Source organism: Muntiacus reevesi, chromosome 9, assembly GCF_963930625.1.
Source record: "Muntiacus reevesi chromosome 9, mMunRee1.1, whole genome shotgun sequence".
NCBI classification, from domain to species: Eukaryota; Metazoa; Chordata; class Mammalia; order Artiodactyla; family Cervidae; genus Muntiacus; species Muntiacus reevesi.
The window spans coordinates 29657960-29683479 of NC_089257.1; the positions used below are offsets into that span (position 1 = coordinate 29657960).

The 25520-nt window shown below is 34.7% G+C and overlaps 1 protein-coding gene across 1 annotated transcript in view; it reads left to right on the forward strand.

Moving 5' to 3' along the window:
- Nucleotides 1-25520, forward strand: part of DCDC1 (doublecortin domain containing 1) — a 423479-nt gene that overhangs the window by 207995 nt on the left and 189964 nt on the right. The window contains exons 12-15 of the mRNA XM_065944379.1: nucleotides 2630-2755; nucleotides 5022-5127; nucleotides 14792-14926; nucleotides 17482-17600. Coding sequence (XP_065800451.1) covers nucleotides 2630-2755; nucleotides 5022-5127; nucleotides 14792-14926; nucleotides 17482-17600 — 486 coding nt within the window. The remainder of the gene's footprint in view (nucleotides 1-2629; nucleotides 2756-5021; nucleotides 5128-14791; nucleotides 14927-17481; nucleotides 17601-25520) is intronic.

Below are 25520 nucleotides of genomic sequence, written 5' to 3' on the forward strand. Positions count from 1 at the left end.
TTTTTTTGTCCCTTTTTAAAGGAGAAATGGATGGTAATTGAAAAGGATCTTAAGCAAGATTTATGAAGCTGTAGACAACATGATTCCCCACTATCTCTCTCTGTTTTCACAAATAAAGTCTTAACCTTTTAAGCACCAATGACAGGACAGCTAAAGATAAATTGGTAAAGCTTGTAAGCCCTATCCTATCAAAGTTATATTCCTCAAAAGTGCCTTGCATTATTCCACAATAATTACTGGTTATTACTGAGCATTGTGTAAATGTTTGTAGATTGGTAAATTCCTGCATAAAATTATCAGTGTTTCTGAGAAAAGAAAAGGGCTGCAGTCTGTTGTGTGGAATATCTTGGAAATTTATGCATATTTTGACAGGACACATCCAGATGAACTCTGAAACTGCTTGTCAAGAAACTTAAACACACTTTTCTGCCTACTTTTAATCTTTTTGTTTTGTTTTGTGTTCAGCTCTTTATCTGTAGTACAAAATAGGAGAAATAGAAATAATTTTGCTTGTAGAATATAATTGAGCATATATTATAAAATAGCATAGACAAAACTGGGAGCTGATTGGATTTACTATATATTCTAATAATCAAAATCAAATCTGCTCAGAAATCCATGAGGGTTTTGGGAAACCTTGGTAGAATTAGTTATGGGTAGCATATTGCAAAATCTATTTCATCTGTCCCAGTGGAGTAAAATTAAAATACTTAATAGTATCTATACTGTTCAATTTATAAAACTGAAAAATATCTGTAAGGAATGGTGCTTTTCCTATGTAGGCAGATTTCAAAATATAATTGCATTGTGAGAATTATTTTTACAATGATAAAAATAGTGATGAATTTTAAAATGGCAAGAATTCTTGTATAATTTAGGAAGCTCTTCAAACTACAAGGAAAAGCTTTAATAAAATGTGTCTCATAATTTCTACTCAAATATTATTAAAGTGAAAGCAGTGAATAATTTTTATGTTTTTAATGATGTTTGCTATAATACAATATTTTAATATGATCACACACTTGTTCTTGGTTAACTAGATTATATTTGTGGAGTAACAAAAAATACTAAGTATCCGAAATATTCTAAAATCAACTGAGGATCATAGCTGGCAGAATTTATAAATGTGTAACTTGTTTGTATATCATTTCTATTTTAATAGCATAATATATATGCATATATATTTGATTTTGAATCTGGTGTAAAGCACTAGGGAACCATTATAGCATTTTGCTACTACTGAAACTTCTCAATTAATATCAGTAAAGTTATTTCCATCTAGTTTAAAATATATTGAGAAAATGCACAATAGGTACTAAGAAAACGATATTCATTTTTAGGAAGTAATTCTAATGTGTCTAATAAATGTTGATATGCGAGGTCTGATTACTCATTTGCAAAAGATTTTGCCAATATCTGCTTTTATTTTGAGTCCTTTAAATGTTTTTCTCTCAATTTTTATTTTGAAAAATGTCCAATCTACAGAACACTTGATACAGTGAAGGTTTATATATATCCTTTACTTAAGTTCATCAATTAAGGACTTTGCCACATTTCTTTTACCCCTCTTATCTCTCCTTTCTCTCTCTTTTGAACAGTTTGGGATTAACTCCACACAATCACTAAAGTTTTACTCCTAACTGCTATAGGTCATATACTAAAGAATAGGAATTCTTCTCTATCCCTCTGTTATAATATCTAACACAGTCAGCAATAATATAATATCATCCAACATGTAATCAAACTACCCAAAATATGCTTTAGAGCTTTTTTGTAATCCAATATCCAAATAAGCCTCATCTGTTGCATTTAGTTATTTTCTTTAGTTCTCTTTAATCTAAAATATTCTCCCATCTTTTGTTTTATTTTTCATGATATTGGTTTTGTTTTTGAAGAGTTCAGACACTTTTCTTGTAGAGTGTCTCACATTCTAGATTTGTCTGAGTGTTTTCTCATGATTACATTCAGTTTAAATATTTTTAGCAATAGTAGACAGGTGAGGTGAGAGAGTCCTATGATTCTAAAGTTAAATAGCAGTGTTTGCCACTAATTTCAAAAACAGAATGGCTCACAATTGACATAGTTGCCATTCTTTTTACTTAAGATCTTTTCCCATGATTTTAATTTTTTACATAATTAAATTAACCTAAAACAATATACCTAACAGTATGTAATATGAAAAATCAAGTCAGCATAACATTTACTGAGCTTACAAAACAGCTGTTTGTAGCCAAATGTGAAAGATTAATTTAATTAGAAGCTCCAAAGATTATTATGAGTATATTGCACTGTAGTTATACATGAAAAATGAACATTACAAGGCTGACAGTTGATTCTTTTTCTCAACTAAATGCTTTGTTTTATTATTGCAATCATTTTTTTAAATGTGCAACATTTGAAACATTTATGTGTTGCAACTATTCTAGGCATATTATAAATCAAACAAACTAAAATGTGCATGTCAGGTATCAGTATAGAATATCAACCATAGGGCTGTATAGTAGGAAATTCACTTATTTCTGGATGTTATTTGACATGGGATTATATGTTTTATTGATTATTTATACTCAAAGTTTAGAGTTTGTATAATTTTGCAGATAGATTTGATTTTTGTTTTTCCATTTTCCAGATCTCCACTGAACCCTGTTTTGGGTTTGACCTTTGACCAGGTGACTGCATTCACCAGAGGTGGCATTACAGTTGTATATAAAACCTTCTTGGACCCTCATGCCCTTCTGCTACCTGGATGTGACAAGTAAATTAACAAGTTCTTGGTTAAGCTATCTGAATCGCCTAATTCAGTTTTCCTAGAGTGAGAGATTTAAACACTAAAAGATGTTCCTTAAATCATCTTAAATAAACAATCATTTATTTTATTGACTTACTTCATGATATAATGAGCTGGTGCTTAAAAGACTTGTCATTAAGTTCCCTGGAGTTTTAGAAAACACGTTGGGACAATGAGCAGAGTATAGTCTTCTGCTTTGCGAAGTTAACAATTTTATTTGAAATGTAAAAACTGTTTGTAGGGGATTTTTTTAGACTAACAGTGTTAAATGGAATTATTAAAATATTAAATAATTAGTTCTCTTATATGAGTGTTCATATTTAAGCATCTCTTTTGATGATGGTAAATTGGAGACAAAAACACTCTCCTGGAGGCATAGTGTGCAGAAGAGCGGGAGCTAGAAGATCCAGGCAGTGGACCCATAGCTACTCGTGATTGTTCATGAGCAGATAGGTATCAATTTCCTACGGGTTAATGATAAAACCCAGCAGTTACTGATTGTTGACCATAGGCCAGGCACAGTTCTATTAATAAATGAATTGGATGAGAGCATATTTAATCTGCAAAATAATTATTTTAATCCTATCATTGCTTATTAGGCTATTATTACTCCACTTTTATAGAGGCAGAAACTGAGGCACAGAAGGGCATTTTGCCAATCACACGACTTGTACATGATAGTGCAAGGATTCTAACCTAGGTTGTCTTTCTTAAGAACTGAGGACTTCCTTAGGAACTGAGATAGATAACCACTATCCAGTACTATCTAGTAGTACTTTCTATGATGATGGAATCAGAATTTGTGGCCAATGAGCACTTGAAATATGAGTAGTGTGACTGAGAAACTGAATTTTAAATTTTGTTTAAATTAAACTATTTTTAATTTAAGTAGGAATATGTGGCTTGTGGCTACCATATTGGATACTGCAGCACGATGCTGACACCATGTTGGATTAGGTGACCTATCTATAAAGTCCCATCTAACTTTTATATTTTGTAATTTAACCAGTTACAACTTTCTTTAATATAGTGGTCAAAAGACTGAAATAGAGGACAAATCTAGAGAACCAAAAGCAGTCTGATGAGGTCAGTCAGTCTAGCTAATGTCATCCTGTTGCTAAGGATGTCTAAAAAGACAGACTCTTTGATCTTCTCTACCCACCAATGGCTGCCTGCAGTTTCTAGATAAGATTATAATGTTCTGTCTTGTTTTCTTTCTCTTTATGGACAGAAAATCACTCAGCACTCTTTATTAAAAGCATTTTCATTTATGAGAAGATTTATTTCATGTGTGATAATCTTTACTAAGCTATTAAATTTGCCTTTCCCTTTGGTCTTTAGCTATGAGTTTAATTTTTAATTTATATATCGCTTCTTAATTTTACTTCTCCAGATGCAATGAATACTGATTTAATGAATGGATTTAAATTAAATCTGTTTCCCTAAATATAACAATGTGAAACTGCCTTTATTGAACATGAACTAGTTTGAAGATAATTTACTTAAGTTTTGGATTCCATTTGAACTTTTTTTCTATACTCTGAAATGGGTCACTTGAGATCTTAGTCATCATGCCCTTACTTATATTTCTCAGACTATTGAAAGAAAACTACCGTCACCATTTCTAGAACTGGTTTTTGTTGAATAGCATGCTGTATGGTATATCTTAACATATCAGTGTTGAGCTGCAACTTTCTTTAGGGTAAGGATCGACTCACTGTTAAAATAAGTAATTTGGCTGAGTTAAGAATGAAGCCAGCCCCTCTAGTTTGTGATTCATCCATGTAATCTCTAGACTGTGCTGCCTTTTAAAAGACTCTCTTAAAAATACCAAGCTAATATTCTGGATACAAGCATTATAAATTTAAAAGCATGCTTTATTATTGTAGATGAATATATTTACATTATAACTTTAACAATGAAGATGATCTCCACTGTGAGTAATTCTGTAAGATTAAAAATTGCTTTTTGTTTCCTTGTTATATTAATAATTAACTAGGCATTGGGTCCCCCCAGTATCATAAATAATAGCAAGGAAAAAATTTAAAGCCTTCCTTTCCCAATTATAGATACCAAGATAATTTATAAATTTCTGTTTAAAAAGATTATAGACTATACATTGGTTTTTCTCTCACTAGAAGAGTAAGATGTATAAATTATCATACTAATAGATTAAAGAGTACTAAAACTCATTTTATTCTAATAAGAGCAATTAAATATTTTATTTTCTTAGTTGGGATGTTTGTGAGGGATTTCCAGTTAACTTCAGTGGCACCAGTCAACAGGTACCTGATCAATTTGAAAAGGTGGACATGGAGAACAGTTTCCTACAGAACAAGGTCAGAATTATTTGTTGTTCTTGATAAAAATATTTTATGTATTGGACATTCAGTCAATACATGGTGACTGGGTAGATATTTGTGGAAGTTTTGGAAAACTGTAAATTAATTTACAAATGTTAGGGGCAAATATTATGCTTTGTGTGCATGCATGCAAAGTCGCTTCAGTCCTGTCTGCATCTTTGAGACCCCGTGGACTGTAACCCACTAGGCTCCTCTGTCCATGGGATTCTCCAGCCAAGAATACTGGAGTGGGAGGCCATGCCCTCCTCCAGGGGATCCTCCTAACCCAGGGATTGAACCTGTGTCTCTTATGTTCTCCTGCATTGGCAGGCAGGTTCTTTATTTCATTAGTGCCACTCTGTTAATTAAGCACTTTGAAACTGAACAAATATTGAGACGGGTTAGAGGAAGGGATAAGGTGGGAGTTTGACATTGACATGTATACACTGCTATATTTAAAATAAGTGACCAACAAAGACATACTATATAGTACAGGGAACTCTGCTCAATGTTCTGTAATAACCTAAATGGGGAAAGAATTTGAAAAAGAATAGGAAGAAAAAAAAACTGTACCAATATATATCATTTCTACCTAAGAAATATTCTACTTGTATTACATCATTTAAGTACAATTGTTTAGCATATTTTCTTTATACCAACTACATTAATAAGTTGCATTTGTTTAAGAAATTCTTTAAGATGGCTGTTATATCTTTATACTCTAGAATCTGATCTATTTCTTCTATGGGTCTATGTATCTAAGTAGCATGTGTTCTTCAGAAAACTGTACTTATAACACAATCCAGAAGGTCTCTTTATTAATTTACTTTAGAAATTTGTCTTCCAGTAAAGAACTTTTTTCTGCCTCTGAGCTGTGAAACACATTTTAAACCTGTCTCTAAAGAAGGAGTAATTCTTTTCATTTTCTCAGCTGGTAAGTTATGTAGGGTTGTTGTTCATTTCAGCTGCATAAGCTTTAGTTTTTTAATTCATGAAATCAAAACCAAAAAGTACCCACAGAGACAGAGATGCTCAGAGAAAGCGGGGCTTCCTGTTAACTAGTCTGGGCCCTTTCTTTGTAAGAGATAATGCAAAAGACACATTGTCCCAACCTGCTTTTTTTCAATTTCTCCATGTTGCCCATTCAGTCTTTTAGCTCAAAATTTATACCAGAAACATTAGTTGTTTCAAGGCAAATGTGAAGCTAAATTGTATAATTGTAAAGCTAGAGTAAAATAAGCAATTATTTCTAGTCCTGTTTCTGAGCAAATTTAGAAAATAAATGTAAGTTGAATGGTGCACTAAGGATTAATGCATTTTGTATTTTGTATTCATTGACATTAAGGTTTATTTGCCATAGTTCTCTCATCCTGTTGGCACTCTTTTAGTTTTGTGTGTGTGTGTGTGTGTGTGTGTGTGCTGTAGCTTTATTTTCATGCTCAAAAACTTATATGCCTAACCGTTGCCTATTATTCATATCATCATCTGGCCTTCATTGATCTCCATGATTCATCTCCAGTCTTCCCCCACTCTCAACTTGTCTTTCCAGTCCTCTCCATTTCTTGATCTTTGTGTACCCTGACCCTACAGTCGGAGCAAATAAATGGAGTTCCACACATGATTTGCACTTCGGTTTTCTCGTGCCAGTCCATGTGTTGTTCTTTGCTAGGATACAGTCCCGCCGTTACTATTCCTTACTTTTCAAGGCTTTCTTCAATTTCTTCTTTGTCCATGAAGCCTTCTCAGATTCTCCAGAGATATTTAACCTCAAGTTATTTTGTGACCCCAGAACTCCTTTTCACACTTTGAAAATTGTTCTTAGAGTTTGTGTTTTGGTAAAGGCATTTGCTTTTGTGTCTTTGTCTTCCACTAAACTGATAATTCTTTGGACACAGATTTTATGTCTTACTCATCTTTGTGTTCATGAGTGCTGGAACAAAGTCTTGGATATAGGGCAGGTGCACAATACGTTTTCATGAATGATTTTTTAAATTTAGCCATAATCTCTTTCAAGGCTCGCTATTCTCTGATTTGTTCTTCGTGTGTTAGCCAAGCTAAATTGTTCATTTGTTGTTTTCTGAGTCCATGATTTCTGTTATTATGCCCGCATGAATCCCTCTGCCTGGAATTCAACCTTTCTTTCTTTCTTTGTTACCACCCCCACCTTCTCTGTCACCCTTATGCCATATCCTAGCATGGTACTGGCATAGAGTTGGCATTCAATAAATGTTTATTGAAACCCTGCCCGTCATTCTAGCCTTATCTGATTTGTGCCTGCTTCATAAAATCTTTCTTTACCGCAACTCCACCCCCAAACCAGATATGATGTTTCCAACCTTGATACCCCTGTTGCATCCATTCTGTACCCTTGATAATGGCATTGGCTCTGTTCTGTTCCTCTTGCAACATTTTTTGATGATTCAAAGTCAATCATTGTTCCAAGTTTGGGCATATTTTAGCTCACGTTAGAGTAGAACAGAATGGTAGATTCCACTGAGATTGTTGGTGTCATATCATAAAGGATCTTAATTCAAATGTTTGTCCTTCTGTAGAAAACAAGAGCCACTGGAAACATTCAAGCAGAGACAGATCTGATTTGATCCTGTGTTAGGAAGATGTCTTGGGAGATGTTTATCTTATCCTCCTGCCCCTGCCTTGCAGATTAGAAATTCTGAGAAGGAAAGAGCATTCTGATCATTCTTGTCTCTGCTATAGTATCTAGGTGCTCAGAGTTAGCTGAATGGAACTGAATTCTCTAGTTAATTAACTCATTCAATAGAAACCAGGTCAACCCTGGGTGGGGGGTGGGGGGGAAGGATAGTGAAGGATTGTCAGAGAAAAACAACCAGAAAGGTCTCTCTCTTTGATTTTAAGCCCAAGTAGAACTTTGAAAGAAAGATATATTTTGTAATACTGAAAAATGAGGGAATAAAAACCCACAGTTATTTTATCACTGTTAATTTGTTCCAATGATTTAGTGAAAGTGAGAAAACACCTCATCTTACAAGTTTGTACACTACTGTATTTTTAGAAGAAGAAATTGGTTTTGGATAAAATTTCAGCTCAGTCAAAATAGTGATAAACTGGATAGTAAAGAGACACTTCCAAAGAAAGTTTCCCTTAGCTGTGAAACCTTTGAAATCCTTCCAGAAAAATGTCTCAAATTATATACAGAGGTGATCAGTGCATTGGAAATAGCAATTTAATAACCTGAAAAGGAGCACTTTTAAGAGAGATTCAGGCAGAGGTCATGGCTATCTAGAGGGCATTTTATTGTGGAATCTTGATGCTCCTCGCAATAAAGGAAGACAGTAAGAGGATTACAACAGGGATAGAGAGGAGGCAGGCAAAAGCCGATATTCTTGCTGCATACGTTTTCAAATTGGCTTGAGATAGAGGTATCAGTGCCCAACCCCGACTGTTCTTTTAAATCTCGTATTGACAAGTAAAACCTTTCCTACAGAGAAAAATTTGGAACATGTAATCCCTATTAGTAATGTGGAAGGCAGATATAACCCTGACAATTACAACCTGTTGCTCTTTTATCTATTTCAAAAAAAGATTTGGAATCCACTACACATGGAGAATTTGGGTGAAAACATCTTTCAACAGTTCTATTGTTACTTAAGTTGGCAACACTTATTTGGCAATACACTTATATGTTTCCATGAAATGGGTGAGATACAAACTTCATGGTAGTTAATAAAAAAATATTCATGAGAAGAATAGCTTATTTATGGGAAAACATAGCAGAAAAATGCACGCCAGTGTTTGGCAGGTCATATATTCTGTCAAAAAGACAAGGAAACTGATTTTGATCCTAGCCTTTTGGTATGATCAGACAGCAGCAGAACATTAGAAACAATTACTAGTATAGAAACAGTAAGCAAAACACCAAGTTATGATTTTAGAATTATGGCACATTTGTTATAAGTTTACTTGTAAATTCAGCAATTATGGACGCTAGAAAAATATATTATTCTTTATGTCAAGAAAGAGGCTAGGAAAAGGCAGATAATTCTTTACTGTCCTATTTCTTTGGAGAGCAAGTCATCAAGAAATAATATTTTCTCAGATAATTTATACTGGAGAAAGTACAATTTTTAATCTCAATTTTGAATTTATTGCCTTTAGAATGGGATACTGGGCTTTAAATGAAATTCCAAATCCCTTCCTTATTTTTAGACCTATAGCTGGAATCTATTGAGGACTGCACACCTCAATACTAGATATTTTGATTATTCAGTTGCATAATTATGTTATTGTTGTTCAATTGCTCAGTCATGTCCAACTCTTTACAACCCCATGTACTGCAGCAAGCCAGGTTTTCCTGTCTTTTACTATCTCCTGGAGTTTGCTCAAACTCATGTTCATTGAGTTGATGATGCCATCCAACCATCTCATCCTCTGTCATCCCCTTCTCTTCCTGCCCTCAATCTTTCCCAGCAGCAGGGTCTTTTCAAATGAGTCGGCTCTTCACATCAGATGGCCAAAGTACTGGAGCTTCAGCTTCAGCATCAGCCCTTCCAGTGTATATTCAAGACTGATTCCTTTAAGACTGACTGGTTTAATCTCTTTGCAGTCCAAGGGACTCTCAAGAATCTTCTCCAACACCACAGCATAATTATGTGCTCACTAATATTTTCTACTTTTCAGTTTTTCTAGTTCTTGGTCTTAGAGGTAGGTGGATTGATCAGCTTATAGATTTAGAGAATGAAAACAATAAGCATGAATATCAAGGGCATGAGGAAAGAGATTATAGAACATTTCTTGTAGGTGTGATTTTAATTTGTACAGTAAATTATTTAGTGTTAAAGTGTTAGTCACTCATTTATGTTCGACTCTTTGCAACTCCTTGGACTGTAGCCTGCTAGGATTCTCTGTTCCTGTGATTTTCCTGGCAAGAATACTGGAGTGGGTTGCCTCTTCCTCCTCTAGGGGATCTTCCCAACCCAGGGATCAAACCCAGGTCTGCTGCATAGGCAGATTCTTTACCATCTGAGCCCCCAACTTGGTCCTAAAATTACTGTCAAAAGGAAAAATCTTATAAAATTCTATCTAAAGTAAAAATATTTTTAGAATGAAGGTTGTGGCCTATGAGCTCCTTTTTTCACAAAAAATTTCATGGTCTTGCATTTGTTCCTCAGTAGATATGCAGGAAGAGACCTTATTACTTTGAAATTGCACAGGAATTTTGAAGTCTACTCCACTTTCATTGGTAGTTTGGGGAAAGACGATTAAACAAGAAATTTTAACTGGCCCAGTATATATATGCCTCATTTTTAATCACTGGCATCATCTGTATCAGCACAGTTTATTCAGATAAGTAAAGTCATAATGGTCACTTAAAGGAAGCTATGTATGTAGGTATTCAAAAGAATAAGAGAAGATTTCTTTTTTTAATCCTCAAAATACTTTAAAAGGTTTTCTAATTACATGTTATGGTTTATATTTGGAGACCTGTGTCAACATAAATGCTATCATACACATGCTCATGTGCACACGTACACACTCCCACACAAACACTCACATATAGAGACACATATGGCATATTATGTTGTAGGTTGTCAGAGCACTTTTCAAAATTTATCTCCCCCACCTTCCTAAACATTTCATCTAAAGCTAAGCTATCAAATTAAATTAAAAAGAAAAAAGTAGGTGACGTCATGAAGAGAATTTAATGGCCATTGTCAATTTTAAGTGTATTAGAACCCCGACTTGGCAGGACTTTTTTTTTAATAACATTAAATGAAACTGAGTTAGTGGGCCTGGCTCTGTCTGGTCTATGTAGAATCACTTGGGAACCGTCCAGCAAAATATCTCTTAGAGAACAGCATGGTGTTAATACTGGGTGCCAACCCAAGACAGAAACAAAGGACCCCTTCGCTCTTCACCAATAAGCCAACTGTTAAAAGATTAAGCCGTGTTGTGCAGATAACAAGAATTTAGGCACTGGCAGCAGGTGCTGTACAAAGAAGCAGTTGGCAGTACGGGTCTTCTGTCTGACTAATCCAGTCAAAACAATCTTCTTCCCAGTTGCAGAGGAGAGCTCTGAGTGTGATGGCAACTTGGAGTTAGGAGGTTGACTAAGAGTGCTACTTTAAATGCTGAGTCCTGTGGGGAATGGATTAGTAGAATATAGTTTATCATTGTTCAGAAACTGTGAGAAATTCCCATCTAGAGTCCAGTCACTACTGGCTAACTGGGGAATAAATCATCAAAGAACTCTAAGTCAAGTCTGCTTATGTGGTGGGGTTACTGTATTTTTAAAATTTTATTTTCATGTATATAAGTCATGTGACATTTTTGTCCATAATAGAATAATTATCAAATGTATTAGTCATACCCTTTTGGTATTGCCTGTTCACACTTGTAAAGCATCACCTTTTAAATTATCATTTAACTTTTGTTTTTTAAAAAATCATTTGCTACTCAAAATCTAGTGTTAGCAAAGAATTAGAACAGACATTTCAATATTAGAAAATTATTTAAATTGCTACTGAAGCAATATTATTTACTAAGTTTAAAGCATAAGTTGATATATTCTCATAATCCTATACAAATAAATATTAGTACTTAAAGTTAGCATGCTTTCTCAGGGAAAGTGATTGTATAAGGTAGGACATAAAGTTTACTAAATATGAAGGAGAATGAGAAAAAGCAAAGAAGGAAAGGAAAGCTATACCCATCTGAATACAGAATTCCAAAGAATAGAAAGAAGAGATAAGAAAGCCTTCCTAAGTGAACAGTGCAAAGAAATAGAGGAAAACAATAGAATGGGAAAGACTAGAGATCTCTTCAAGAAAATAAAAGATACCAACAGAATATTTCATACAAAGATGGGCACAATAAAGGACAGAAATGTCATGGACCTAACAGAAGCAAAAAATATTAAGAAGAGGTGGCAAGAATACACAGAGCTATATCGAAAAGATCTTCATGACCCAGATAACCACGATGGTGTGATCGCTCACCTAGAGCCAGACATCCTGGAGTCCGAAGTCAAGTGGGCCTTAGGAAGCATCACTACAAACAAAGCTAGTGGATGTGATGGAATTCCAGTTGAGCTATTTCAAATCCTAAAAGATGATGCTGTGAAAGTACTGCATTCAATATGCCAGAAATTTTGGAAAACTCAGCAGTGGCCACAGGACTGGAAAAGGTCAATTTTCATTCCAGTCCCAAAGAAGGCAATGTCAAAGAATGTTCAAACTACCACACAATTGCACTCATCTCACACACTAGCAAAGTAATGCTCAATATTCTCTAAGCTATACTTCAACAGTTCATGAACCAAGAACTTCCAGATGTTCAAACTGGTTTTAGAAAAGGCAGAGGAACCAGAAATCAAATTGCCAACATCCACTGGATCATAGAAAAAGTAAGAGAATGCCAGAAAAACATCTACTTCTACTTCATTGACTACGCTAAAGCCTTTGACTGTGTGGATCACAACAAATTGCAGAAAATTCTTAGAAATGGGAATACCAGATCACCTTATCTGCCTTCTGAGAAATCTGCATGCAGGTCAAGAAGCAACAGTTAGAACAAGATATGGAACATGAAACAACAGACTGGTTCAAAATTGGTAAAAGAGTACTTCAAGGCTGTATATTGTCACCCTGCTTATCTAACTTATATGCAGGGTATGTCATGTGAAATGCTGTACTGGATGAAGCACAAACTGAAATCAAGACTGCTAGGAAAAACATCAATAAGCTCAGATATGCAGATGACACCACCCTTATGGCAGAAAGTAAAGAGGAAATAAAGAGCCTCTAACTGAAAGTGAAAGAGTAGAATGAAAAAGCTGATTTAAAACTCAACATTCAAAAAACTAAGATCATGGCCTCTGGTCCCATCACTTCATGGCAAATAGATGGGGAAACAATGGTCCCATCACTTCATGGCAAATAGATGGGGAAACAGACTTTATTTTCTTGGGCTCCAAAATCACTGCAGATGGTGACTGCAGCCATGAAATTTAAAGATGCTTGCTCCTTGGAAGAAAAGCTATGACTAACCTAGACAGCATATTAAAAAGCAGAGACATTACTTTGCTGACAAAGGTCCATATAATCAAAGCTATGGTTTTTCCAGTAGTCATGTATGGATGTGAAGAGTTGGACCATAAAGAAGACTGAGCATGAAAGAATTGATGCTTTTGAATTATGGCGTTGGAGAGGACTCCTGAGAGTTTTTTGGACTGCAAGGAGATCAGACCAGTCAATCCTAAAGAAAATCAGTCCTGAATATTCATTGAATGGGCTAATGCTGAAGCTGAAGCTCCAGTACTTTGGCCACCTGATGCGATGAACTGACTCATTGGAAAAGACCCTGATGCTGGGAAAGATTGAAGGCAGGAGGAGAAGAGGATGACAGAGGATGAGATGGTTGCATGGCATCACTGACTCAATGGACATGAGTTTGAGCAAGCTCCGGGAGATGGTGAAGGACAGGAAAACCTGGCGTGCTGCAGTCTGTGGGGTTGCACAGGACTGAGTGACTGAACAACAGCAGCAACAAACATGAAGAAGTAGAATTCTGACAGATGACATGAATGACTGTTCATTTAAATTGATCATCAAGTCTAAGTGAGAAATGTTAGAAGATGCACAATACTTTTGGCATTTGTCATCTTATAAACACATGGGACACAGAGGCAATATCTCCCCAGTTGACCCTCTCCCATCCATTCCGGCAACAATCACTGAAATCTCAACATGCTAATCGCTTCCATCGTGTTTGTCTCTTTTCGACCCCATGGACTGTAGCCCACCAGGCTTCCATGTCCATGGGATTCTCTAGGCAAAAATACCGGAGTGGGTTGCCATTTCCTTCTGCAGGGATCTTCCGAAGCCAGGGATATAATCCACATCTCTTATGTCTCCTGCATTGGCAGGCAGGTTCTTTATCACTAGCCCTGCTCCTATCCCTTAATTCTTATGAAGTTGTACAAGCTCTCAACTGTTCTCCCTGCCTTTGATCTCTCCTTATTGCAATCCATTATGTTTGCATTTGCCAGATCAACCTTTGTAAAATCTTGTTATACAGACACTCCTCCGAGAAAACCCCACTGACACCTACTTCCATAGCAGTACACTTGACCCCTTCTAAGTCTGGCCAAATTTAACTTTTGAGTCTTCCCTTAAATCCTAAGATATATTGATTATACTAATTGCTTTTGCTTGGAATGCCTTTTTTTCCTTCATTATTCTTGTTGAACTGCTTCCATCCTTCAAGACCTGGTCCAGATGTTACCTCTTTCAAGATGTTTCACTTTTTGTTGCTCCTGTAAATGAGACTACCATTCTTTGCATCTTATAGCAGTATTTAATCATCCACATGGAGCTTAACATGAAATTGTGCATGTGTGTGCCTGTGTGCCCGTGTGTGTGTGTTATTGCCTCTATGCATAAATTTATTTAAGGTAGGAAAACACTTTATAATACTCCATATCCCACAGTCCAGGGCCTTCTGTATCAGAGCTGGTGTTCAACAAATATTAATTTAATTGAGTTAGTGGGATTGGGAACTACTGTTTCAAAAGAGACCGTCTCAATGAGAAACATGTTCAAGATTTATCTATTTTGGGTAACTATGCTGAGGAAGTTTGACTTTCAGACTATAAGTTAATAACTTGTTTCTTTTCATGGTATAGGTGGACTCCAATATTGTCCTTCATGCCTCTGTTTCCATCAGAAAGCAGAGTTTCTCAAGCAGTAAAGAGAGCAGTGGGAGCCAGATAGCGCCATCGACCCTGTGGCCTGCGGCCAGTGTGTGGCTGATCACAAAGGTATCCACAAATGTCTGCTCTCTCTGAGTCACTTTGCAGGCTCACTGGCTCACTTTGCTGCTCCATTTCCTGACATTCTCCCTCATATAAGCTTGCAACCGAAAGCACTGCAGTTGTTGACTGTTGTGAATCTGTGATCTCCTCTTCGTTTGTCTAGTGCAGAGGATGCTGACATGAATATTCAGCTCACTTTTAGATGGGCTGATTAGTTAGTACTCCAGAATGTTATTTAAACTAGCATAGAGCTTTGCTATAGTCTGCAGGCTCACCGTTTTCACAAGATTTGCCTGAGTATCATTTGCTTCCACTCCTTCGTCTTTACTGTTGAGGCTCTCAGAGCCTGGTGAATCAGTACGATGTAGGGATAGAGTAAGACCGTACTCAGGTCTCAGTCTTAGTTTTAGAACTCTTAGTTTTAAAAGAAATATCTGAGTATAAAATGTGAACAATGCCTAACACAAAACCTGTGTCTTGGCATTATTTTTTTAAACTTTATTCTTACCTTATTGAATCAAATTTAAGTTGAGAATATATAATTGCGCTCCCCTTCCCTTTTACTATTGAAATACATTTTATGATTGCCACCAAATATTGATGACTGGAAAGAGATGATGCAGCTTGTTTCTACCCTTCTGCCTCCCTTTGCCTCCTCCGTGTAGACTCTTTTTGCTTCTTCCTAGCACTTCCATAAGTGCAGAGTCACTCAGGCAAGTATGTTGCTACTTAGTTTAGGGGGTAGGAGAGATTGAAATTATTTTTTCAAATGAAATTTTGAATTACTATAAACTATTAATTTTGCTTTTCAGAGAGCTAAAACCAAAAATTAGTGTAATTGAGACACAAAGATACTAAAAAATATTATCCACTTCATTGACAAAGGCAGAATGAGATTAGATATTTCTTAAATCTGCTTTCAACCTGGAGACTCTCTTAACTACTAGTCCTTTTTATTAATATGTTGTATTTTACTTCTGATTTAGAAATAATATTGCCATTTTGTTAAACATATGTTAAACATTGTATACACATTTATTATCTCATTTAAGCTCATAAAACTTATGCAAATTTTCACTATACAGCTGAAAAACTGAGGCCAGTAGGTGATAGAGGAAAGATTCTTGGTCTGTCTAACTTCAAAACTTATGCCATTTTACTGCATTTCAATATAAAACACTTCTCTATATCTGACCAATTTATGAGCATTGATGGAAATATTTTAGTTTTAGCACTACCACTGAATATCATTGTGACCCCAAGTAAGTCACATACCATATCTGGGCCTTAGTCTTCTGGTAATGAAGTTGGACCAGTTGATATGGAAGATTATTTTTCCAGATCTCATATTCTCTATTTCTGTGGCATCTGTTTCTAGAATTTCATGATATCAAAAATCTTGTACTTACCTAAAAATTTTCCTGAAAAAATTTAAATGCTTGCTGCAAAGAGTATGAGTTTTGGAGTTAGACAGGTCAGACTTAGAATCATTTCTGTGATCTTGGGAAAGTTACTTAGCTGCACTGAACCACAATTTTCTTATATATAAAATGAAGTCAGTCCCTTTTGCCTTGCTTAGTGGCTATAGTGATTGAGAAAATATGTTTGAAGTTCAAGCATACTATCTGGTATACAGAAAGTGCTTAATAAGTGATGATTCTTTTTCCTCACCCCAAGGAGTTCCCTTTCTCTATAGACAAGCATGTTCAAATGAGGATTCCATTCAATGCTAATTAGAACAAAAATTTACAAAAATACTTTTTTCCCTAAGTCATTGTGTAGTTCTTTCTCACACAACAAAACCATGAGAAATAAAAGTCACATGTTAAAAAGAAAACAATTTTGAAAATCTTCTAAAATTTTAAGTTCTATCATTTTTTCCCAAAATAAATTAGTTTACCTATTAAAAAATAGAAGTTTCCATGCCATAAATCCTCAATATGTGTAAATAAATTCCTCAGTGGTTGTCACTTATTTAAAATGTTGTGTCAATTTACTAAGTAAGAAAATTGTTAAATGCCTATTCAAGTAATATTCTCAATCAGCTTCCTTATCAGAGAATCATAACATTTAAAATGAAAGTAGTTCATAGACCACCTTAAAATGTTTAACCCATGATATTTAGACCTAAAATAAAACTTTACATTGGTACCAGAGGTTAAAGATTTGTTTCAATCTTTTCAGTTCACTGCGTTTATTTATTTTTTTTTCTGTGCATACATATTTCAAGTAAGCTCTGTAGTTATAACTATAACAAGTGACACGAATGGACCTCAAACCACTACACTGTGAAATATGCACAGAAAAAAAGGACAAATGAAGATATCAAGGTCTGTTTTATTTGCGCTGAACTGTAAAATGCCACCCTTGTCCAACAGAAGATCACTGATTCCGAGCAGGGCTCACTGACTGCTAAGTTGTGGGTAGTGTTTCACTTTCGGCAACTGTTAATATCCGAGTTTATCCAGGCATAATGACCTCACTATTTGTGACACATTGTTGAATTTTCTGGTTCTTTTAACTTATTTAGACCTTTCTCCCCCCTCTCTATTCATTGGAAGACTGGAATGATCCTGAGCCAAGCAGTAACTCAGAGCTGTCTAGCTGTTGGTCATCCAATCAGAGTCAAGGCCACTGACGGAGCATCACTACAAGGATACAAATTAATCCTACAGAAAAGGTAATGTTTATGAGCTATGTACCTGAAAACAAAAAATGTTAATTTCAAGATTCCTGAGCAGTCAAATTATCATGCTTCCTATCTTAGATGGAATATTCATTATGTTTTAAATTTGTGTTCAAAATATCAATATTAATTTTTCTAAAATAAGCTTGAAAACATATGCCACTTAATTAGATAGTGTGTCTTAGATATTTTCAAAACTGATAAGCTGCCTTCAGTATATATCTGTTGTAGACAAGCTGCTGCTTTACTCTGTAATTATTGGAACTCATTTCTTTGTATCTATTTTGGTTATTAATTTAAGAATTTAATGTGTTATGTGTATTCCTAATCTTTTCTCCATCTTCTGAATATGAAATATTGAACAATGAAGGAAAAATCAAGGAGACAAAAAAATTCTGGCTAGTAAGGCACCAAAAGTGTCATTCTTGTTTGTATCTTCTGACTTGGAGGATAAAATTAAAAATAGATTTAGAAGAAAAAATTAGCAGTAAGGAAGAAAGGTAACTTATCTCCAACTGCTTGGAAATATTGCTTCCTAAGTCTGTTTTCTATTTCATTTGTTTTTGATTTTACCTAGTGTTGACAAAAACAAGTCCTATTGTATTTCAAGACTTAGAAAGCTATTAGCCAACTACTCTGGCTGGATAGACAATTAGGATGTGCTTAGGGCTAAAGCCAGAACTAGGGCATTTAGGCACCAGAGGAAGTTTGGCTCAGCCACAGATACAGAAGGGAAATTTTCTCTAACATGCAAAGCATACTGTCCGACAGGTATTAGAAGATTACATAGTGGTTTAAGAACATGATCTATAGAGTCAGATTTCAAGGTATAAATCCTAGCTGTAACACTTACTCTAGCAGCAACAACAACAAAAACAAATTCTGAGCCAGATACTACTTTAATTCATTTATACTGTATTTTTACATTTAAACTTAACAACACTTGATAAGGTAGGTAGCATTACTATCCTTACAGGTGGGAGATTGAAATACAGAGTTTAATCACTTACTCAAGATCATATCTAAGTGATTGAGGAGGAATGCAAAGTCAAGCAACTGTAATCTATAACTCACTCTTAGCCACAAAACTATATAGTCTGTAGGTCAAAATACAATCATACAATTGCCAGTGAGTGCCTAGTGTGGTAGTAGATACCTCAGAGAATGAGTAAGGTACATGAATTGAAACACCCAAGCAGAAGGAAGAGAGGGACAGTAGCTTGCTGTCACACAAACTGGCCAGTGTGAGTAGAGTCCTAAACACATAGTTCTCAAGGAGGAGCAAACAAACCCAAAGCAAATCCTAGGTTGATGTGGTGCTATACATGGAGTAGCTAACAAGTTTTCTGGGGCAGAATCAATCCTGTAAACTGGAAACCCACAAAGCGTCAAGTTGCAAGACTAACAAGTGCAAACTATGGGACATGGAGCCAGAGATGCTTCAGCTCACTTAGTCCAGGGTTATAATAAAGAGAAGAATCAGTCAATTGTAACTAACCTAGAAATGATACAGATTATAGAATTAATACACACATCATTAAAACAGTTGTTATCATTGTATTCCATATATTCAGGTAGCTAGAGGAAAGATTGAAGACGTTAAATAGAGACACAGAACATATAAAAAGACTCAAATCAAATTTCCAGATATGAAAACTTCAATGTATTACTTGAAAAATATGCTGAATTGGTCTAATAGCAGATTAGATATTGTGGAAGAAAATTTTAGGATATTTAGATACCAAAAGAAACTATTCACAGTGGAAACCAAAGAGGAAAAAATATGGATTGAAGAAAAATGAACAGAGCACTGTTGGTTGTGAAAAGCTTCAGATGGCATAATCTCAGAATAATTAGAGTCTCCAAAGGGAAGAAGCAGGGAACAGAAAAATATTGGAAAAAATGATGTCTTCTAAAAATATAGGACAAAAAATTTCAAAATTTTGTGAAAACTACAACCCATACATCCAAGAAGTTCAACAGATTTTAAGCATAAGAAACACTAAGAAAAGAAACCAAGAAAAATCATAATCAAATTCCTTAAAATTAGTGATAAAGAGAAAAATCTTATGAGTACACGGAAAAGGCATATTTATTACATACAAAAGGAATAAAGAATGACAGCAGATTTCTTGTTGGTAACAATAAGAGTGAGAAGAAAGTGGAAGAATATCTTTAAAAACTCAAAGAACAAAACAACCAACCTATCAATATAGAAATTATTTCCCAATGAAAATATTAATATCTTTTAAATATTAAGGCAAAATAAAAAATTCAAATATTAGTCAGAAACTGAAAGAATTTATCACCAGCAGACCTGGAGAACAAACACTGTTTAAAGAATTCCTTCAAGCAGACGAATATTAGTATCAGATGAAAATGAAGAGCACTGGGAATAATAACCACATAGACAATATAAAGATCTCATTTCTTATTTAAGTCTCTTTAAAATATAATTTTTTGTTTAAAGCAAAAAATAGCAGTATATTATGGAGAGAAAAATGTGTAGATGCAAAATATATGAAGTTAACAGTACAAATACCAATAGGAGAAATGAAATAAAGATTCTCATACTGTATTTGTCAAGTGGTATGATATCCAGTGGCTCAGCAGTAAGAATCCACCTGCAATGCAGGAGATGCAGGTTCAATCTCTGGGTCAGAAAGATCCTCTGGAAAAAGAAATGGCAACCCACTCCAATATTCTTGCCTGGGAAATCCCATGGACAGAGGAGCCTGGCCAGCTACAGCCCTTCACAAAGGAGTCAGACATTACTTAGCAACTAAATAACAACAATGATATCAACTGAAAGTAGACTGATAAGTTAAGGATGTCCTATGAGTTAAACAATATCCTATTTCAATAATGAACATGTGAGGAGGAAACTGTGAGGGTACAGAAGACTAGAACAACACTGTCAATCAACTTGACCTAATTGATATTTATAGAAGAACATACCCAAGAAAAGCAGAAGGCATATTCATTTAAAGGAACAGTATATTAAATCAAATGGAGTATATTCTAGCTATAAAACAAGTCTCAATACATTTAACAAAATTTAAATATTATAAAAAAGATTCTCTGGCCATAATAAAATTACACTAGAAATCAGATAGATTTCACAACAAGGTCCTACTGTATAGCACAGGGAACTTTATTTACTATCCTGTGACAAGCCATAATAGACAAGAACATAAAAAGGAAAGTATATACGTATGTATAACTGAATCACTTTGCTCTACATCAGAAGTTAACATAACACTGTAAATCAACCATACTTAAATTAAAAAAAAAAAAATAGCAGAGCGCTTTCTGGAAAACCCTCAAGTATCTGGACATAAGTAACACATTTCTAAATGAGCCAAGAATCAAAGAAGAAATCAAAATGGAAATTAGAAAGTATTTTTGAACTGAATGAAAATGAAAATACACATATTAAAAATTCTGGGATGCTGCCCAAGAAGTTCTTAGATGGAAATTTATGTAAATACGTATATAAGGAAAGAAATGAAAGTGAAAGTTGCTCAGTTGTGTCCAACTCTTTGTGACCCATGGATAGTCCATGGAATTCTCCAGGCCAGAATACTGGAGTGGGTAGCCTTTCCCTTCTCCAGGAGATCTTCCCGACCCAGGAATTGAACCGGGGTCTCCTGCATTGCAGGTGGATTCTTTACCAACTAAGAAGAAAGATAACAAATCAGTGATCTCAGCTTCCATTTTGAGAAGCTAGAGTAAGAAGAGCAAATCAAACTCAAAGTAATCAGAAGACAGAAAATAATAAAAGTTAGAGTGGAAATCAATGAAATAGAAAATAGGAAAAAAAGAAAAATCAGCAAAATCAAAAGATTTTTTTTTTTTTCAAAGATCAAAGAAACTGATAAATCTCTAGCCAGACTGCTCAGGAAATAGAGGAATAGGACACAAGTTACCATTATCGGGAATGAGAGGTGATATCACACAGCTATTAAAGGGATAATGGAATATTTTGGACAAAGATGTGCCAATAAATTGCCAAACTGAGATGATTAAAGACCAGTTTCTTCAGGGGCACAAATTGTCAATGTCTACTCAAGAAGAAATAGGTAAGCTGAATAGTCCTGAATCTCTTAAAGAAATTAAATTTTTTGTTAAAAACTTTCCCATAAAGAGAACCTCAGATTCAGATGATTTCACTAGCTTCACTGGGAAATTCTGCCAAATAATGCCAAGTCTCCATTTTCTTACATAAAAAATAGAAGAGGGAATACTTCCTAGCTAATTCTATGAGGCCAGTATTATTCTGAAAGCAGAAATCAGACAGACATTACAGGAAAAGAAAATCATAGACCAACCCACTGAAATGTTGTGAAGTAATTAGCCTCCAACTAATAAAAAATAAATAAATAAATAAATAAAAGAAAATCATAGACCAATATCCCTTGTGAACATAAATGCAAAAAAATCTTAACCTTTTAACAAGTTGAATACAATGAAAAAGACAATATACCATGACCAAGCAGTGTTTATCCCAGGAGAATGAAGTTGAAAAGCAATCAGTGTAAACCACTCAATTGGCAGATGGAAAAGGAAAAAAATCACAAACATCAAATTGATATAGGAAAAGCTTTTAACAAAGGTCAGAATCCCTTCCTAATAGAAAGTTTTCTATTCAGAAAACTGATTAGAAGGGAACTTTGTCAATATGACAAAGGACATCTGCAAAAAACATACAGCTGACATATTTAAAGATGAAAGACTAATGCTTCCTCCTAAAGTCCAAAACAAGGCAAGGTTGTCCACTTTCACCTAGTCAACATTGCATAGAAAACTATAGCCAGTATAATAAGAAAGGAAAAAGAAATAAAAGACATCTAGATATGAATTGAAGAAGTAAAACTGACTTTAATTTCAAATGGTATGATTATCTATGTAGAAAATCCCATGAAAACTGCAAACAATTTCTACAACTAATAAATGAGTTTAGCAAGTTTGAGGGCTTGAGATCAATATATATATATATATATATATGTTATATACATATATAAACAATATATATATGTGTATATATATATGTAGATACATATACATTATTTGTATTCCTGTATACTAACAAGCAACTTTAGAAGTTAATATTTTTAAATGCCAATTATAATAACATGACATGCTTTAGTATGAATCAGATAAAATATGTAAAAGACTTGTGTACTGAAAACTACAAAACATTGCTGAGTAAGAGTAAGGAAGACCCAAATAGATGCAGGGATATACTGTATCTGTGGATAGAAAGATTCTGTATAGTTATGATGTCCCATCTCCTCAGATTGACCTATAGATTTAACACAATCTCATTAGAAATCCCAGAAAGTTTCTTTTATAAAAGCTATCAAGGTAATTTTAAAATCCATATAGAATTGCAAAAGATCTAGAATAGGCAAAACAACTTTAAAAAGAACAAAATTACCTGATCTCAAGACTTACTGCAAAATAAAAGTATAAAAAATAAATAAATAAAATAGCAATAATGAAAAACGGTGTGCTATTGGCACCGAAGTATACAATTGGATCAATAGAACAGGATAGAACATCCAGAAATAGATCCACACATATATGGTCAATTGACTTTTGACGAAATTGCAGGAGAAATTCAGTGGAAAAAGAATTTTCTTTTTTTTTTTTTTTACTAATGGTGATGGAACAATTGGATATCAATATATAAAAAAACTTTGATCATATGTAATACAATAAACAGTAGTTAACTCAAAATAGATTATAGACTTAAATGTAAAAACTGAATAGCTTTTGTGTAAAATTGAATATTTTAGACAAAAGCATAGGAGAAAATATTTATGATCTTGTATTAGCCAAACTTTCTTACATATGATGTCAAAAACATCATCCACAAAAATATAAATTGATAAATTGGACTTCATTAAAACTAAGACTTTCTGCTCTTTGAAAGGCATTGTTAAGAGAATGATATAACAAGTGACACACAAGGAGAAATATCTTCAAATAATAGATACTTGCAAAATACACACAACTCAAGAAAAAGTGGGCAGGTAAATGATTTGGACAAATACTGTAACAAGGAAGATATACAGTTGGCATATGAAAAGATGCTAATCACTCAGTCAGTTCAGTTCAGTCACTCAGTTGCTGTTGGGGTCCTTTAATGGACCAGAACCTGGTGGTACGGAGTCGACGATAAGAAAGTAAGAGAGAGAAAGAGAGAGAGAGAAAGAGAGAGAGAGACAAAAAAGACCCAGGGACCTAAGCTCTGATGGAGCAAAGGTGCTTTAATGATTTTTCTATGAGTATATATAGGCTACAGTACAAGAAACTTCTTTCGGGAATGATAGAGATCAGAAAACCAAATGTACAGCAACCGTTACCAAGGGAACAAGGGGTAATGTTAGTCACAAGGTCAGGACACAATCCATATCTCAAGAAAGGGGAAGGAGATTAAGCTGTTTTGTCCTAAGGAGAATGTTTACTAAAGGAGACTCATGCTTGCCTCACACAATGACCTCAGTTCCTGGGAGCAGCGTGCTGTTCCGCTTGGAGAGGGACAAAGGACTCATGAGAGACAGCATGTAGGAATCCTCCCATCAAACATTCCCTGACAAGTTGCGTCTGACTTTGCAACCCCATGGACTGCAGCACGCCAAGTCTCCCTGTCCATTGCCAACTCCCGGAGTTTACTCAAACTCATGTCTATTGAGTTGGTGATGCCATTCAGCCATCTCCTCCTCTGTCATCCCCTTCTCCTCCTGCCTTCAGTCTTTCCCAGCATCAGGGTCTTTTCCAATGAATCAGTTCTTTGCATCAGGTAGCCAAAGTTTTTGAGTTTCAGCTTCAGCCCAGGACTCTCCCTGGGCTCACTGCATACTGAAGCTGGTGCTGATCTGGTCTTAGGGCCCCGAGACTACTTCCTACTCTGGCCAGGATTATTGTGGAATTGGGTGGGATTAAAGTTTAAACTCAATGTCTTTATTGTGTATAGAGAAGAGAACTTGGGAAAAGAAAAAGATGATAATTTAAAAAAAAAAAAAAACTGTTGCAAGTTTAATTTGAAACATCTGTATTTACAAGAAAAGATTTGGTTTAATTTAGAAAGGAAGGAGAGATCCAGGAAGAGAAGGAGGAATTTAGGATGGGCAGGGAAAAAGGAGGCTTTCCATACAGATGAGGATTTTTGCCTTTGTGTTGATGAAGCTTGGCTTTAAGAAACAAAATCTATTGTGAGCTTATATTTTGTAAGGACCAGGATTTTTAGAACTCACTCACCTCTGGATAAGTTTATCTTTTCCAGAGCATCTGAAATGCTTGTGTTTTGTTTCTTTAAAAATACAACCATATTTCATTATATAACAATAAATATCCTCATGTGGCACCAACTTTTTGCGATAAAAATTTTCCCTCTTAAGTAGTATTAATATCATGTGATTTTAGCAAAGCTATGAATTAAGACATTGCCTTTTATATGCTAAAAATAATAGAATTAGCACTTAAGATAGCAACCTGACAACTCACAAAGAATATTATAAACATATCATGCCTCATTAATTCAGTTATGTCTCATTTGGTGCCACTCATCTTATTCAATATAGTAAGTGCTTGCACTTGTTTGTCTTTTAATAATTGTCTGTGGTGTGTATAAGACCATGAGGGGGTGAAAGACAAACCAACAATGTCATTATCAGTTGATCTCAAAACCATAAAAACATAAAAATCATAAACCGAAAAATCAAAAATGCTTTTTTTCTGAAAGATATTTGGGGTATCAATTAGACAAACCAATTGAATCAAAGACTTTTTTTTTAACACCATCATTTAATTTGGATTTCGCTTCAGTTTTTAAAGAATGTGGATTGTAGGATCTGACCTGTACTGTTAAATTCATAAACTACTTAAAGCATTACGCACACATAGATA